We start from the raw sequence: 14,170 nt of genomic DNA, 5'->3' as shown, positions 1-14,170 counted from the left end.
TAGAAATGTTGATTGACTCGTGACTCGAAGCAAAATTCACGAGTCAATTTCAAGTCATCAAGCAATCGATGTCGATCACTGTATCTTGCAATCGGATTGTTCGCGAAACGCTGGTGTAACCCGTGAGAGCGACCAATCATTCAATGATCGTGCGTTTTACTGAGCCTCCATTGTTCTCTCACAAATAAATTGACCGCCTGCGAAGTGATCGAAGCTTACAGCTTACGCTGTCGTAAACTAGTATAGTAAAGTATTTTAATGGAATAATGTCTATTACTGTTCTCTGTACCTGAACCAAACCTCTCGCTTTATTGAAATTAAATTCGAAGATAGTTTATATAGTCCTCGACCATTGGCGCCAACTCGAATTGTATCATATTCATTTGTAAATGGTTAATGTATTGCATCTTATCAATTCGTTTCTCTATTCTATATTTTGGCTGGTAACTATAAGCTGAGGCTATGCAATATGATACCTGCGTAGTTTAGCATTTCTACGTATATGTAAGCGATACAGCGCCGTCTTACGTGTATATTTAACTTCATATTCGTTCATCGGTTCAAAATCAATGACCAGTTAATCTGTATTTCAGACATCTAGCAAAATGCAATGGCGTAGGCATGCCTCATACTTCGAAAAGGTAACTTGACTTGGAATGTGACTTGACTCGTGACTTGACTTGACTCGACCTGACTCGAGTCACCTCCAAAAATCGAGTCACTTGACTTGACTCGAATCACCTTGACTCGAGTCAAAATGTGCAATGACTCGAAATGACTCGTGACTCGAAGGGGCTGACTTGATCCCAACACTGGACTATGTACTGCTGTAGTGACTATGTCTGACTCTATCTACGTAGATGAGCAGAAATAATATGGCGTACACTACGAATTCCGTATATTAATGCTACCAAAACGTCACGAAATTTCAATTGTGACGTCACAGTTCATTGGCATTTGTTTTTAGGAGTTACATTTGAAAATATAGAGTCAAGGCTATATGGCTTTTCGTTCGAAAAAGGTTCCCGACCACTCCTATAATAATCGTTTGCGGGCAATTGATTTGCGACTTCGCGACGGACACCAAGAAAAATCAAGCTATGCGCGATCATTCAGTGGCTGGTTGCTCACCCAGATCATATCAGGGTGTCGAGAGCATGTACGTACAATGTATAATGTACATGTTATGTGTACTGTACAGCAGGGGTGACAGACATACGGCTCGCGGGCCGCCTCCGGCCCGCCAGACGATTTCATCCGGCCCGCGAAGCAATTCTGAGTATATTGGAAAATATTTATATTGTCCAGCACATTTTTATCACATGTTTAAATTATTAGTAAGAAATACTTCCATTAAATATTCCTCCAATACTTCCATAAATAATCCTCCTTTATAAGCCGCATCATAACCAACCGACAGCGGTATATGTTCTTCTTAGAAGCGAAAAGGACAATGCGAAACCGTTATACGCAAGCTACAATGAGAATGAAATAGTTACGAAGTTATGATTCAAATATATTGTCGCCCCTCTGTATCAGTTTTGACTTAAAAGGTCCCCGGCCTCCACATCAACCCGAATCGCGAATTAATACTGATGAACCAAATTCCACGTACGCGTATATTAGAGTTACAAATCTCTTGTATTACTCACAGCGCATGATACCCAACCTAGGGCTATAACGCCAGATTACGACTAAAACAAAGGGAGCATAGAAATATGCCAGCTTATATCGTCGTTAGAGCAGCGTGTACACTACAGTACATGTACATTGTACATTGTACAGTACAGTGTACACGCTGGTTACAATCACTGTTTTAACTGAATGGAACCGGTCAATCAACGTACTTTTGCTAAATCGATTGTTTGCAAATAAAGGTGTTACCAGAATCGAACCCCTATCATCCGCAATATAATATAACCTACTATCACGTAGGACACAGGCTTGATAAGAAAGTATTCATATGAAAACAAGGGCACGGTTTCCGAGGCAACAATTTGAAATCTTTTGATTGGACCGGCCTGCGAGCGATGAGAAGGATTGAATCTGGCCCGCGACGCAAGTTGAGTTCGACACCCCATGTGTAAAGGAGCACTGACGTAGTTGACAACGATTACTCGATTTGAAATAGACCCTAAAATTTATTCAAGACTCACGAATCAATCCAGATCGAGATGACGCGTAAAGTCAAGTCATTTTCGCAAAGTGACGAGTCAGTTCAAGTTTTTCTGGAGACACCCGCGAGTCCTCCCAAAACTGCGCAGTAAAACGTAGCTAGGCAGTAGCTCATGATGTAATATAAGCGTTGTAGTGACGCAGGTATCTATGGGGAACAATGAGCTACCAACTTGATTCATGCAGGAATTAGCCGATTAGGTGTTGAAAGATAAAGCCTGCACTGTGTATCATATGTAAATTGTAATGCTAACTATCTATCAACGCTGGGCTCGTACTATACGTGCATGTGTAATTACTATACTCGTATCCCTCCCACACTCTTGCATACTTCTTTTTAACCCAAGTTCCTGTTAAATCTGTCGACACAACAGAAGGTGTATTGCATAGTTGAACAGTAGCGTGTTCATTCAAGGCATGTATTTGTATTGTGCTTTGAGTCTTTCAAAATGAAGCCGATATCCGATGTAATAGAATGATCAGCAAAATCACCCGAACGGTAGTTTCCCCTGACATACATGCAGAGGATGCTGTGAATAAAAATGCAGAGATTATTGCAAACAAAGAGACTGTCGGCTCGGACATGGAAATGTAGTCGTTCGTCGTATTCTTCGGCAGCTGTCGAACAGTTCGTCACAAAAATACCTGCACTGAGTTTCGAATTGCTCACATCCCCTTCATTCGTTCCATAAATGCGAAACGGACCCGCAACGTGCTCTGCAGGCCAAGTCGCATGGCGTCTTGATCGCTTGGCTTCGGAATTGGTGCACCTTAGGATTGCTGGATCATTGACGCACATCTGAATGAGGAAGACCGTTTAGTAACGTAACATAACACAATTCCGCATGCTAATGATGGATAGTAGAGCGCTCAGGGTAGTCAAGAAAACCTTCATACAATCTATATTTATCAGACGCAGTTTCCTACAAACCTCAACATCATCGATGGAACATGAAACTAATCGGGCATGAAGAAGCACAGACGAGCAGGACATAATTGTCGGCACTCGAAACGAAATGCAAGGAGACGAACCCACTCCCGTATCCGTGAAGACGTCCAGATTTACCTTGCAGCTGAAAATGTTACATATATAGTGCGTGGCATTGTCGGTTTGATTAATACGGTCAAATTACCCGTGTTCCATGATTTGTACAGACGACTGGCGATTCGAATCACCGCAGGACAAGCGTAGGCTCTCAAAGCCTGACAACGTGCCAGCCAAGTCCTGCAACAAAACGATGCTGACATTCTACAAAAGAGCGCAGATGAAGAAAGAAAAGATTCTGGGGAGGGCCTCGCCATAGGCAGTTCGTATAGTCATACCGCATAGCTTAATACCAGAAGAGTATATAACAAAATTTCACCAAAACAAGTCACTACATCAGGTTTACAAACCGTTCGGTTGATTAAAAAAAAAGATCAATAAGACAATGAGGTCGTTTGCTATGCCATGTATCTTTGTGTACAATTTATATGTAGAGGTTATTTGGTATAGGCTCGGCGCTGCGTCACTAGTTCCATGCTTTCTGTCACCATTGCTATTACAACCCGTAGCCCATCTAGATCTACATGTAAACTTATACACTTAGGCAAATTCCCGAACACGACCGAAATCAAGCGAAAAGAATTTAAAATCTTAATTCAATCCCAATCATTGAATGATGTCGAGTTACTGTGAAAAGTGGTACTATTAGGCACTGCCGTACTGTAAGTTGTACTATAATCAAGTCAACCAACCGATATCGACAATGCTGTGACATGCACAAATCGTCCTCTTTTCAAGTTCATTCCGGTATTCACCGAGTTATTTGTTCGGCACGATGACGGACAAGCGTCGACAATGCAGATATGGGCGCTCGACAATACTTTCTCAATCTCGTCCACTCTGAAAGCAATCGCATAAGTGCTTTACCAGGTCACTGGATGCACCATCATCTCATCGTATATATACCCTTCGTAAGAAATTTCCTCGAATGAAGTAGTTCCCTCATCGTCAGAACCGAGTCCAGAATTATTTGTCATCGCAGTGACGGAATAAGATCGATCTCGGGTCCTGATATCGACTTCTACTGGGTCCGTAGAATTATATAGATGTTCTCGGAAAATGATGTCAGTTTCAAATTCCGATGCTCCAGATGCCACTTCATCACGTTCTGGAAACGCAACTAAGTCTGTTTTCCCGTCAATGTCATAACTCGGAAGTATTGCAGCAATTTGATCCTGTTCGATTGACGTCTTATCGTTGTGATATTCAGACTGAAGCAGAATGCCGTCAGCAATTCCGTACGTGTTCCCTGAATGCGAAATTCCAGATATCTATTGTATCCAACTACTGATAAAATTCCGGGGTCCGTTCTTTTTTCCCCGGGATGGACCCTGGATTATAACACATATGTCGTTTGTAAAGACTTCGGTAATAAATTCACCAAGCTACCCGACCGAGTATCAAATAGAGCAGTGGTTCTTAACCTTTTTCATACCGTTACCCCCAAGAAGAAAATGACGGGCGGCAATTACCCCTTTTCAAAAAATGACAATTACGGCTTGCACTCAATTAATTGTAAAACAGCACAAAGATGACGTCATAACGCACACTAAAATGGCTGTTAAAAATATCAAGTCAATGAGAAGGCTAATGCTGTTTTTGTGTCATTCAGTGGTCAAATCTAGACAAAGGGATGGATAATTGACAGCATCGCGTGTAATTGTCTATCGCAAACGTAGGCTACTTTATTTTGATGGATACCATTGCAGAAAATCCTACTTCACGGCAATAAGTTGAAGGAAATATAATCCGAAAATTCAATACCATTATGACAAAGATTGGTTATTTATTTTGAAGCCAAAAGGTTCTCAAATCTTCCCCTCGGTTTTTCGTAGGCATTGTAATGGTTTCAGACTTAATTTTACTGACTAGACTAGACCAATACACTTTTCAATACTAACAAATATATTTCTACAATATTGTTAATGCATTATAGGTGTAAAACCAACTTAGATGCCCCTTGTCTTTCAATTTACCAGCATGCTCAACAATATATGATCCGCGCTACCTCAATATGAATTGAACTTACCTTGCACTATCCTAAACTACATTCTGCCCTGTTATTCATATTCTATTTACTAATGGTTACTATGATATCACAGCAGGCATGGTGTGTTGAGTGAAACGAAATATATATATAAGCTCGCAAAAATATATGTTAGCCCACATTCATATTACCTCAAAAAATTGATAAATTACCCCTTTGGGGGTAATTACCCCCAGGTTAAGAACCACTGAAATAGAGGTCGACCGATTATCCACCTGGCCGATTATTATAGAAGCCGATATTTGGTACTTTCCCGATTATCGATATTGACCTATCGCAGCCGATATTCCATGTATAAAAAATTCAAAAATATTGGAATTTCAATGCTCCGTGTTCTCAATCTCAAGAAATCGACGACGCAAAGATTTACCCTTGACAAATTCACCATTGCAGGACGAGTTCAACTGGGGTAGCATGCAGAGAAACTATGCTTCGTGCATTACAATCCACATCTGCTGGACGGATCTACAATTCTCTATCATGTTTTGCTTTTTGCGTTATCCAAAATTTCAATGAATGTGCACAATGAAGCGAAGAATTCTTTATAATTTCAAGTGGACGCTATAATAGGGTGTGAAAACAACCAAGATCTTAATATTATCTATATCTATATGCTATCGGTTCAACGATTTATTTTCAATTTCGGTTTTCTCGTTTGTTGTTCAGCTTTCTGTCGCATGTACGTACAAGTTCCATCTTACCATAATATTTGGGCGAAATGTTTCTCTGCTACTTCCATATTAATATGATATCGGTTATCGGCCTTGCGAGAGTGTCAATACTAAGTATCGGCATAGCCCTGCAAAAATCGACATTGGTCGACCTCTAATATCAAACGATTTATACAACTGCAATCTTTGATCAATAACGGCGTTGCGTTTTGACTCGATATCGTTTATGACTGATAATTTCAGACTTGCATGTAACAATTGCAGCACAGACACGTACCTTTGTCGCCGCTACCAGACGCGCCATCGTGCTGAATAATGTCCCTATCATAGACGTCTAATTCCTCGTCAATAGGGCTGTCGGATAGTGTAATATCATCCCACAAGTTTCCATTTTCTATACAATAAAAGAAACTGAAGTCAAAATATCATAAAACGGATACTACGTGCACGTATTGTATCGGCCTATACTTACTTTCCGCGGTAGCAGAACCTTCGACCATCTGCGCATCATGCGGAAAGTCCACGTCAAATACGTCGAACCAATGGTCAAGTACTTCGGATAATTCATCGGCAGCTCCATTAAAAAAACGATAATATGTTAACTCTGTCTGAATTTAGTACCACGGTGTAAATTATATGCAATGGAAGCAATATTCTCTCATCTGCGACTTGTTATGGCCCTATCAAAAGCAATATAATCAACACGATCAGATTGATAATCACTTCACGAGTCGTGTGAATAGGCTAAAATAAATCCCTGTGGTTCACGGATATTGCACAGCAGTATCAATTACTCGGTAACGGATTTCTTGTTCAACTAATCTTAAGTATGAACTGAACATATAGGCCAGATTCAAGTCCAGTCAATGCACATAACATTATTCTTCATTGCAATACTATCCGTGAAATCCAAAATGGTGACCAATGTGACAATGTGCATAACTAACCGCTATAACTCATACCATATGCGACTGTAATGCAATTTACAAACACAAACACCGTATTGTACTAAACCAACGCATTTACTTCGTAAATTGAGATAATTCATGCTAAGCTATCATTCAACGATCGTTAGTTTGTCGAGCCCTTCCAGAAGAGATTTAAAAAACACAACACCTGCACCGAGACTTACGAGCATGTATCGTATAACTGTATATCCCTCCTGGCCTCATAACTACACCTACTTGTCGCCTTTTCGATAGTAAATTGTGAGTCTCCAGATCCACCGATCGTCCTGTTATAGAGCTTGCTGGGAATTGCGATATCTTCATCGTCCGTTAGGGCAACAAATGCCTGCCGCGCCTCTTAATATAAAGTACATGTCGTTAAATATTCGCACTATTCATCACCAAGACACAAGTCTACCATTCACAGCAGCGTAAAAAAGGAACAGGAACAACCTGTAAAGGCGAAGTAGTGATAAGGTTTACGAATCAACACAGCATTCAAGCACTCGTGTACCAGCCGTGAAGATACCAGATTGACATTGCTACTGTCGGCTTCGAAAATAAACTGAAATAAACCTGCAATCAATTGAATGTGAATTCTAAAACCGTCCTACGAACGGTTCACCACAAAAGACAACGGGATAGGCATGCGAAATCTCAAACCGCACAAATCACCATGAAGCTCATTCTCAAAGATTCTTGCAGCAAGCTACCGAATGCACTGGTGCCTGTATTGAAACATGCTCGCTATATAATCTCACGGAACGGCTACCCGTCATTCGGGATCCGACTTATAAAAATCTCCTACGCGATTCTAATGATCACTTCTCCGTAATGTTGTTACTACTGTTCAGCTGGTACATTTGCTTGCTCAACTTTCAAGATACATTCAAATCACATCAATGCAGTGTTTAGCGAATAGCGCCATTGATTAGGCGATACTTCTACGTTTGGATCTATGGATAGTGTGTCCCTTTTTCCATTGGACATGAGTCTCAATAACATGGAATATATTCCGATCTGTAACTAAAGTTGGTGTGATCACGCTTTGCAAACACTGGCAGTCTACCAATTTCAATTCTAAACTGGATAATGTATCAAGGAGCTTTGAGAAAATTTGAATTATAATTTTAATATTCAATGTCATCTATAACTTTATTGTAAAGACTGTGTTTGACATCTATTATAATTCCATCTAATTAAGACAAAAAATGGTTGTCTAAAATCGTAATTGCCACAGCTGGAACCAGAATTTACAAAGACCCCGTTAGTTTCAGGCTTGCCACTATTAGATAACTGTCCAGTATAGTCGTGACCATTGCGGGATTCTGTCACGATAGCCCCATAGCACTATAGGCCAGCGTTTACAACCTTTTTCGAGCAACAGAAAACATTATTTATCGATAATTATACTTTATAAATTCTTAGCTTTAGATATCCTGATTGGATCTACTGTTCTGCATTGTGAAGCAACTCATCCCTAACGTCATTAGAAGCTCAAAGATATATCCAGCCAGAGTCATGAATATTCTGCGCGAAACATCAACTAAAACGCTTGTTCTTAACGATCTTTCCTGTCCCCACCATCTTTGAAATCACTAACAAGTTTCGCACCCCTCTAGAAGGACAAAAATGAATGTATTGTTATCATGCATAAATTACTGCTTTTATTTTGTCCCCAGGAAATCGTGCGCTGCGTAAACAAAATAAAAGTTGTGAAAGGCAATTGCACTTTGTGTTATGCTATTATACGCAATCTTCCATTTGTCCATTCGTGTTCATCGGATATGACGGCATCAACTGTGATATATATAGGCCTATATATCAATATAACACCAACCGTAGGCCAGGCCCAGGTCGGAGCGTTCAGTTAATAACCAATAACTTTTCTGTGGTCAGTTGAGAATGATATACAGTTGCCCGCCATCGTATATTCTTGGATATAGTTATCATGAGTAAAGTTCTATACTAAATGTACAAATTAGAGAACGCAACTATCGACGCCAAAATCGTAATGGATTCTGCACCTCTCCACAAAATGATCACACTGAAATTGTAAATAGTCAATTATACTGATCTGGTAGCTCGTACATAAAGCATACAATTAAATTGCGATATTGCATATTAAGCATCTGAAAATGAAATTATTGCAATTCGATAACAGGGCTATAAATTTTCTAATTTCCAATTTTATACCGCAGAAATATTTTCACCCATTCACGCAGTCGGGGCATCTTCGTACCCTGGTCGTGTTGAAGCCATTCTGTCGAAGATACTCTGTAAATAAGTAGGAGGGGGAAACAGATGCATAAGTAAGAATTTTCTCGTGTCACGGGGAACAAAGCATTCCAGTGACAATCTCTGGAACACACCAGCCTTATACTTTACACTTCACGGTAGGATTGAAATCGGCAGCTTACACCGCTTTTGTTTTAGAGTGCATTCTGCGAACAACCGCGCGCCACTATATCATTTTACATGACGCCCGGTAATGAATCAAATAAATTTATTTTTATGCATTTTCACGACATAAATAAAAATACGAGCGACTATCCATAGATTTTGTCAATCATAATAGGAAGGCAAAGGCGATGCATCGATACCTAACGAAAATCTAAATATTGATGGGGGAGGTTAGTCAATGAAAATCTGAAGCATCAATATGGATCCTGTTCTTATGAGGAAATACGGATGGTATGAAATTTTTGCGGATAATATATTACATATATGCATGCTCGCCGCGTCTGACGTGTTTCGAACATGGACACGAGTTTGAACAACATATTTATCTTTAGATTTAAAATATACAAAGAATGGATCTATACGATCTCGTGATAAAATGAGCTTATGATTGCTTAGAGTAGGGTTACCATGCTTCCTCCTTTATGACGAAATCGAAAATGTCTTCCGAGGACGCCCAAATGTGCTAATTTTTGGCAATTCTCCCTCCTTTATAGCTGTGAGAGCTATGCGATAGTATACAGGGGAAGCAAAAAAATGTCATAAATATCGCGAAATCCAGAGTTCGACGGCAGTGACGGAAAGGTTGACTAAATAGAAGTCATTCCGAAGAGATCTCCTACGGGTATTTCGTGAGTCCAGTTTCAAAAATGCATTTTTATAGTTGATCCAATAACCCACTAATATTTCTCGTAAAAATTTTAAATTAGGCGTACCCTTTTTTTCTCGTCCGCTATTATGTATTCTGTAAGTTTTAGAACATGTCCTCTTTTTCGGATATTAAAATAGCCCGACGTAAACTCAAGTATGAGTAATTGAGTATGAGCAATGAGCATGCTGGAGGATGGTTAATTGGTGGGGGACGAGCTCAGCCATGTTTAGAAAAGTAGCAAAGCGCGACTTCACTCTTGATTAAAATGGAAAGAAGTCATACCTTTATTTGAAACTCAACTTACATGCAATTCTTCAAAACGAGGCCTTTCAGTGTCTTTACCGTGCCAACAGCGACGCATTATTTGATAAATTTCTTCACTGCATTGGGGCGGTTTAGGCATCCTATAACCGTCCAGTAATTTCCCCACAATTTCGTAATTAGGAATACCTACAAAGAAATACTTCGTTCTATCGAATCACAACAAAATAGCGTGTTATAGATAGAATATGTAATATATGGTATTAGTGCTCACAAAATTATTTCAACGGGAATCATTATCGGCGTCGCCATAGGGCATAGGCTGTGGTCTCGAAAACATTACTGGCATCGTACGTTCTATGCCTCATTATCGACAAATCTGCAATTATGTAAGGTATAGTGGCTCGTTCTTAGGGCTCAATACGCTTCTATGATGCATCCGCTTCATCTGCAGAGTTTATAAATAACTGGTAGTGAATCCGTTTTATAAATCAACTGTTATTGTCGTTCAATGTCACTGAATGCCGATCATGTACCTGGTCATCATGGGAAAAGTACCTGGAGCACAGTACCACTATTTGTAGACCCTTTCCGCATCAGAGGTTACAGGGATATCCCTGCAGAGGTTAATACGGCCGTAAAACAAACTTTACGCTGATTGGTCGAGAGACAATGGCCATAGAAACGGCGCAGCAACGAAGGACGCTGCATCAGTGGCGGCTCGTGACAATATCGGGTGGTGGGGCAAGGGCTGCGAGCGACTTTTATCAACATGACGTCACAATGGCGTTTTCCAACGTAAAAAAGTAACTTTATGGTGGTCACATGAATTTCCCGACAACAGTGATTTTAACGTAGGTGCCGCGAGAGGTTTGCCGGTGAGCCGTGACTTGAAGTGTGGTAACAAATGTTTTATTCATTTATTTTTAATCAAAGGATTATTTTACAAAATGTACGTGAACTAAGAATCGTCCCTATGCCACGAATCAAGTATCAGGTCATCCTTAGTAGCATGCGTTTTGATTTCATGGTAGAGTTATAGATTACGCAAATCGATAGACCCTAAAATCCGACCGTCACCCCAAATTCGAAATCCGGATCCAGTCCGGCCAGGTAAAAAAACATTGAAATCCTGCTCCTGCTCCTGAACCGGACTGTGGCCATCTCTGGTTACGACCAGGTGATAATAGACAACCAAAGCGGAGGCACCCGGCGTACGATTGGATCAATAGACTGGACAACTTCTAGACCTCTCATTTTCGCTCTAAAGGCAACTGCGTAAACTACGTACGGAATAAAGATTCAATACGATTCATGTTCGCACTTGACTTGACCTGACTAATTCCAATGACTAGAACTCGAGAGATTGCGTAAGCCTAACTGGAAAGGTCAACGAGTTCGGACACATACGCAATTGTTATCTCATAGATTGGGCCTGTCATATTGAATCCAGAACATCAATTTGAATGGTCTTTGAAGAACTAAGGACAGCAGCCTCGGAACTTCGGTCTCGGAACAACGTAGGACATTTTGGGCTTGAAACTGGAGACTGTGACACAACACATACGGCTTACTGTCTATAAGTCTGCTGCGAAATCGCCGTTGGAAAATATATTAATATATAAATACATGAATAAAAGCCGTAACTTAGTATACTGTTACAAGAAATCATCGAGAAGTAGCATACGCAATCTCATAACCCATTCCGGTATGGTACACTGTCAAAATCAATGCAAACAGACGAACACCGAACTTTGAGTAAAATAGATCGAGGAATAGGCTGATCGAATGATCAGCTGTTAGCCGACATCGAAAATGAAATAGCTATCGCAATTGACAGGGGATTGTAAGCAAATGGTTTGAAGGCCACAATTTCACAGTGAAATGGACATTGGCGAACATAAAATTATGCGAATACTTGAATGCAAACCGAGAATCTTGGTTAGCTGTTTCATGCGATCATCGAGATATACCATTGGAAATATCATCACCGATCTCGTTATGGAACGCAGACTATAGATTAGCACAGACCGACACCGGCTTTTGCGTGAGATCCGCAATGACGTAGGTATAGGCTAAGTATCAGATCAGCGCGCATCTCTACCATACTCGACCTCGAAAACGAAATAACTGCCTCAATCATTGAGTGTCAACTTTAAGACTTGGCACCGCGTTCGATACTAAAATCAAGACATACCGTGTGAAAGCTCATGACAGATCTAGGTATGGAACATCGTTAAAATCAATAGAGACCAATAACGGCTTTTGCGTAAATTTGTTGGCGATAAATGAAGAGTCAGCTCTTACTCGACTTTGGAAACGAAATTACCACCCACATAGTTCAGTGACAAACTTAAAACTTGTTACATCGGTCGATACTAACACTTACCGTGCCAAATGTCATGACCGATCTCGGTATAGAACATCGTCAAAATCAATGGAGACCAATACCGGCTTTTGAGTAAAATCCGTTTGCTGTACTATGTACATGATAGATCAGCACACACTGAACTTCGGAAACGGAATTACTACCATTATCTTTAAGTAGCAAGCCTGAAACTTGGAGCAGTGTTAAATACTACCTTCACGACATATCATACCAAGTTTCAAGAATTATCATGGTGCGAAACACCGTCAAAATCGACCTATACCAGCAAAGGTCGACTCAACGCATATTACGGTAACCGAGTTCAGATATAGATACGATTGTTACATCACACCTTAGGGGCGAGTAGGCATATTTGCCCCGGTTGCTCGGCCATTTTACGAATAGGAGAGAGTAAATCACCGTTTCTTTATTGTGCGCGGCTTTGAGAGAATAGATAGTGAAAGCTTGTTATGAGCGCTACCGGGGCAAGCCCCGGCTAGGCATTCACAAAGCGAAAACACAGAAGAGAATTCGATTTTCGCAGAGACTTCGCTATGTATGGGCGTTTGCAAGCGAAAGCACAAGAAGAACGCGGGTTTCGCTGTGATCTCGGTATATATTGATTGCTGTGCGTCTATAAATGGTTAAATTGTTATTGAACAGAATTTTAGGTGGGGCAATGCCCCAGTTGCCCTATAGGACGAGCCGCCACTGCGCTGCATTTACCTGTACCTAAGCCTATAGTTGGCGGTTGGCACTACGTTGTATTCCGATAGCCGTGTGGACTGTATAAAAACGACAATATTACAGTTAAATGTTTATTTCTTCATCAATATTGGAATTAGGAGAGGATATAAAATATTTGGTAATATATACTCAAATATAATGCCTGCTGTGTTTATAAATGTAGTGTCACCAATGGCAATGAACTGAAGAAGAACAGATCTTTCCATCCATTTCCTTCCAACGCAAAGGACAGGAAGGCCTGGGAATGCAGAGTAACATGGCAGGAATTCAAACCTATTTCGACAAGCTTTATTATTATTATTACACACAACAACAGTGGCGCTTATCGCCTGTGAAGCTTTGCTTTCGGTCTTTTGCACTTCTTTTCATGCTCGCGCACTCCCACACTTTCATACATTCATTCTTGCTTTCCTTGCGTTCAAGGAAAGCAGACGCGCAGACGGGTCTCTGCTGCCGTCTTTGGAGCTCGGCTCACTCTGCCCCTGGGCTTTTTATCAATCGGCGATGAGGAGCCCAGATATACCTCCGACACATAGAAACATGGTAGAGCCGAGACTCGAACCAGGAACCATTGGTGTCGTGACGGTGTCGCTTAGCACACTGCGCCACTCGCTTCCCCCCTTCGACAAGCTTTATTTGCTCCTACCACTACCATGCCGTGACATTAACTGTCTTCCTCCGATGTTGTGTATGCTGCACATACTAATCCTAAATTGTCATCTGGTGATCCTGATCTAGAATCCCCATCTTGTAGCCTTGAAATGGAATCATCAATGCCAACACCTGAACATTAGGGT

General features: G+C 40.7%; 2 protein-coding genes and 1 long non-coding RNA gene across 4 annotated transcripts in view; 1 reads left to right on the top strand and 2 right to left on the bottom strand.

The window, feature by feature from the left end:
* Positions 1 to 2,557: 2,557 nt before the first annotated feature.
* On the bottom strand, positions 2,558 to 7,550 carry LOC145439069 (uncharacterized). 2 transcript variants are annotated; one of them, XM_080316533.1, is made up of 11 exons: positions 7,400 to 7,550; positions 7,304 to 7,338; positions 7,123 to 7,242; positions 6,411 to 6,512; positions 6,208 to 6,332; positions 4,127 to 4,464; positions 3,913 to 4,060; positions 3,309 to 3,400; positions 3,107 to 3,248; positions 2,821 to 2,974; positions 2,558 to 2,705 (listed from the first exon to the last, which is right to left on the bottom strand). In XM_080316533.1, exons 1-11 carry the CDS (start codon positions 7,423 to 7,425, stop codon positions 2,620 to 2,622), a joined length of 1,368 nt encoding a protein of 455 aa, XP_080172659.1. In that variant the 5' UTR covers positions 7,426 to 7,550; the 3' UTR covers positions 2,558 to 2,619. The 2 variants fall into 2 exon arrangements, with proteins under 2 accessions (XP_080172659.1, XP_080172660.1); XM_080316534.1 differs by having other exon boundaries at positions 4,127 to 4,469; positions 6,216 to 6,332; positions 7,400 to 7,548.
* A 941-nt stretch (positions 7,551 to 8,491) lies between these two features.
* LOC145439065 (tyrosine-protein kinase Fyn-like) overlaps positions 8,492 to 14,170 on the bottom strand; it is a 21,412-nt gene continuing 15,733 nt past the window's right edge. Inside the window, exons 10-11 of the mRNA XM_080316530.1 lie at positions 10,302 to 10,447; positions 8,492 to 9,162 (exon numbers count right to left, since the gene is read on the bottom strand). Of these exons, the coding sequence (XP_080172656.1) occupies positions 9,103 to 9,162; positions 10,302 to 10,447 (206 nt within the window). The 3' untranslated portion in view covers positions 8,492 to 9,102. The remainder of the gene's footprint in view (positions 9,163 to 10,301; positions 10,448 to 14,170) is intronic.
* LOC145439068 (uncharacterized) overlaps positions 10,976 to 14,170 on the top strand; it is a 26,116-nt gene continuing 22,921 nt past the window's right edge. The window contains exon 1 of the long non-coding RNA XR_013915089.1: positions 10,976 to 12,337. This is a non-coding gene — a long non-coding RNA (uncharacterized LOC145439068). The remainder of the gene's footprint in view (positions 12,338 to 14,170) is intronic.

This window comes from Botryllus schlosseri, chromosome 5 (assembly GCF_051294905.1).
Source record: "Botryllus schlosseri isolate E-star chromosome 5, Bs_hap1, whole genome shotgun sequence".
NCBI classification, from domain to species: Eukaryota; Metazoa; Chordata; class Ascidiacea; order Stolidobranchia; family Styelidae; genus Botryllus; species Botryllus schlosseri.
The sequence above is the reverse complement of the archived record's forward strand: the minus strand, read 5'-3'. Positions and strand labels throughout refer to the sequence as shown.

Coding starts and splice junctions, on each gene's coding strand:
- LOC145439069 (XM_080316533.1), bottom strand. CDS start 7,425: ATGTCAATCTGGTATCTTCACGGCTG. Junction 4,465..6,207: donor GCGGCGACAAAGGTACGTGT/CTGTGCTGCAAT, acceptor CATTCAGGGAAC/ACGTACGGAATTGCTGACGG. Junction 2,706..2,820: donor CAATTCGAAACTCAGTGCAG/GTATTTTTGTGA, acceptor TTTTATTCACAG/CATCCTCTGCATGTATGTCA.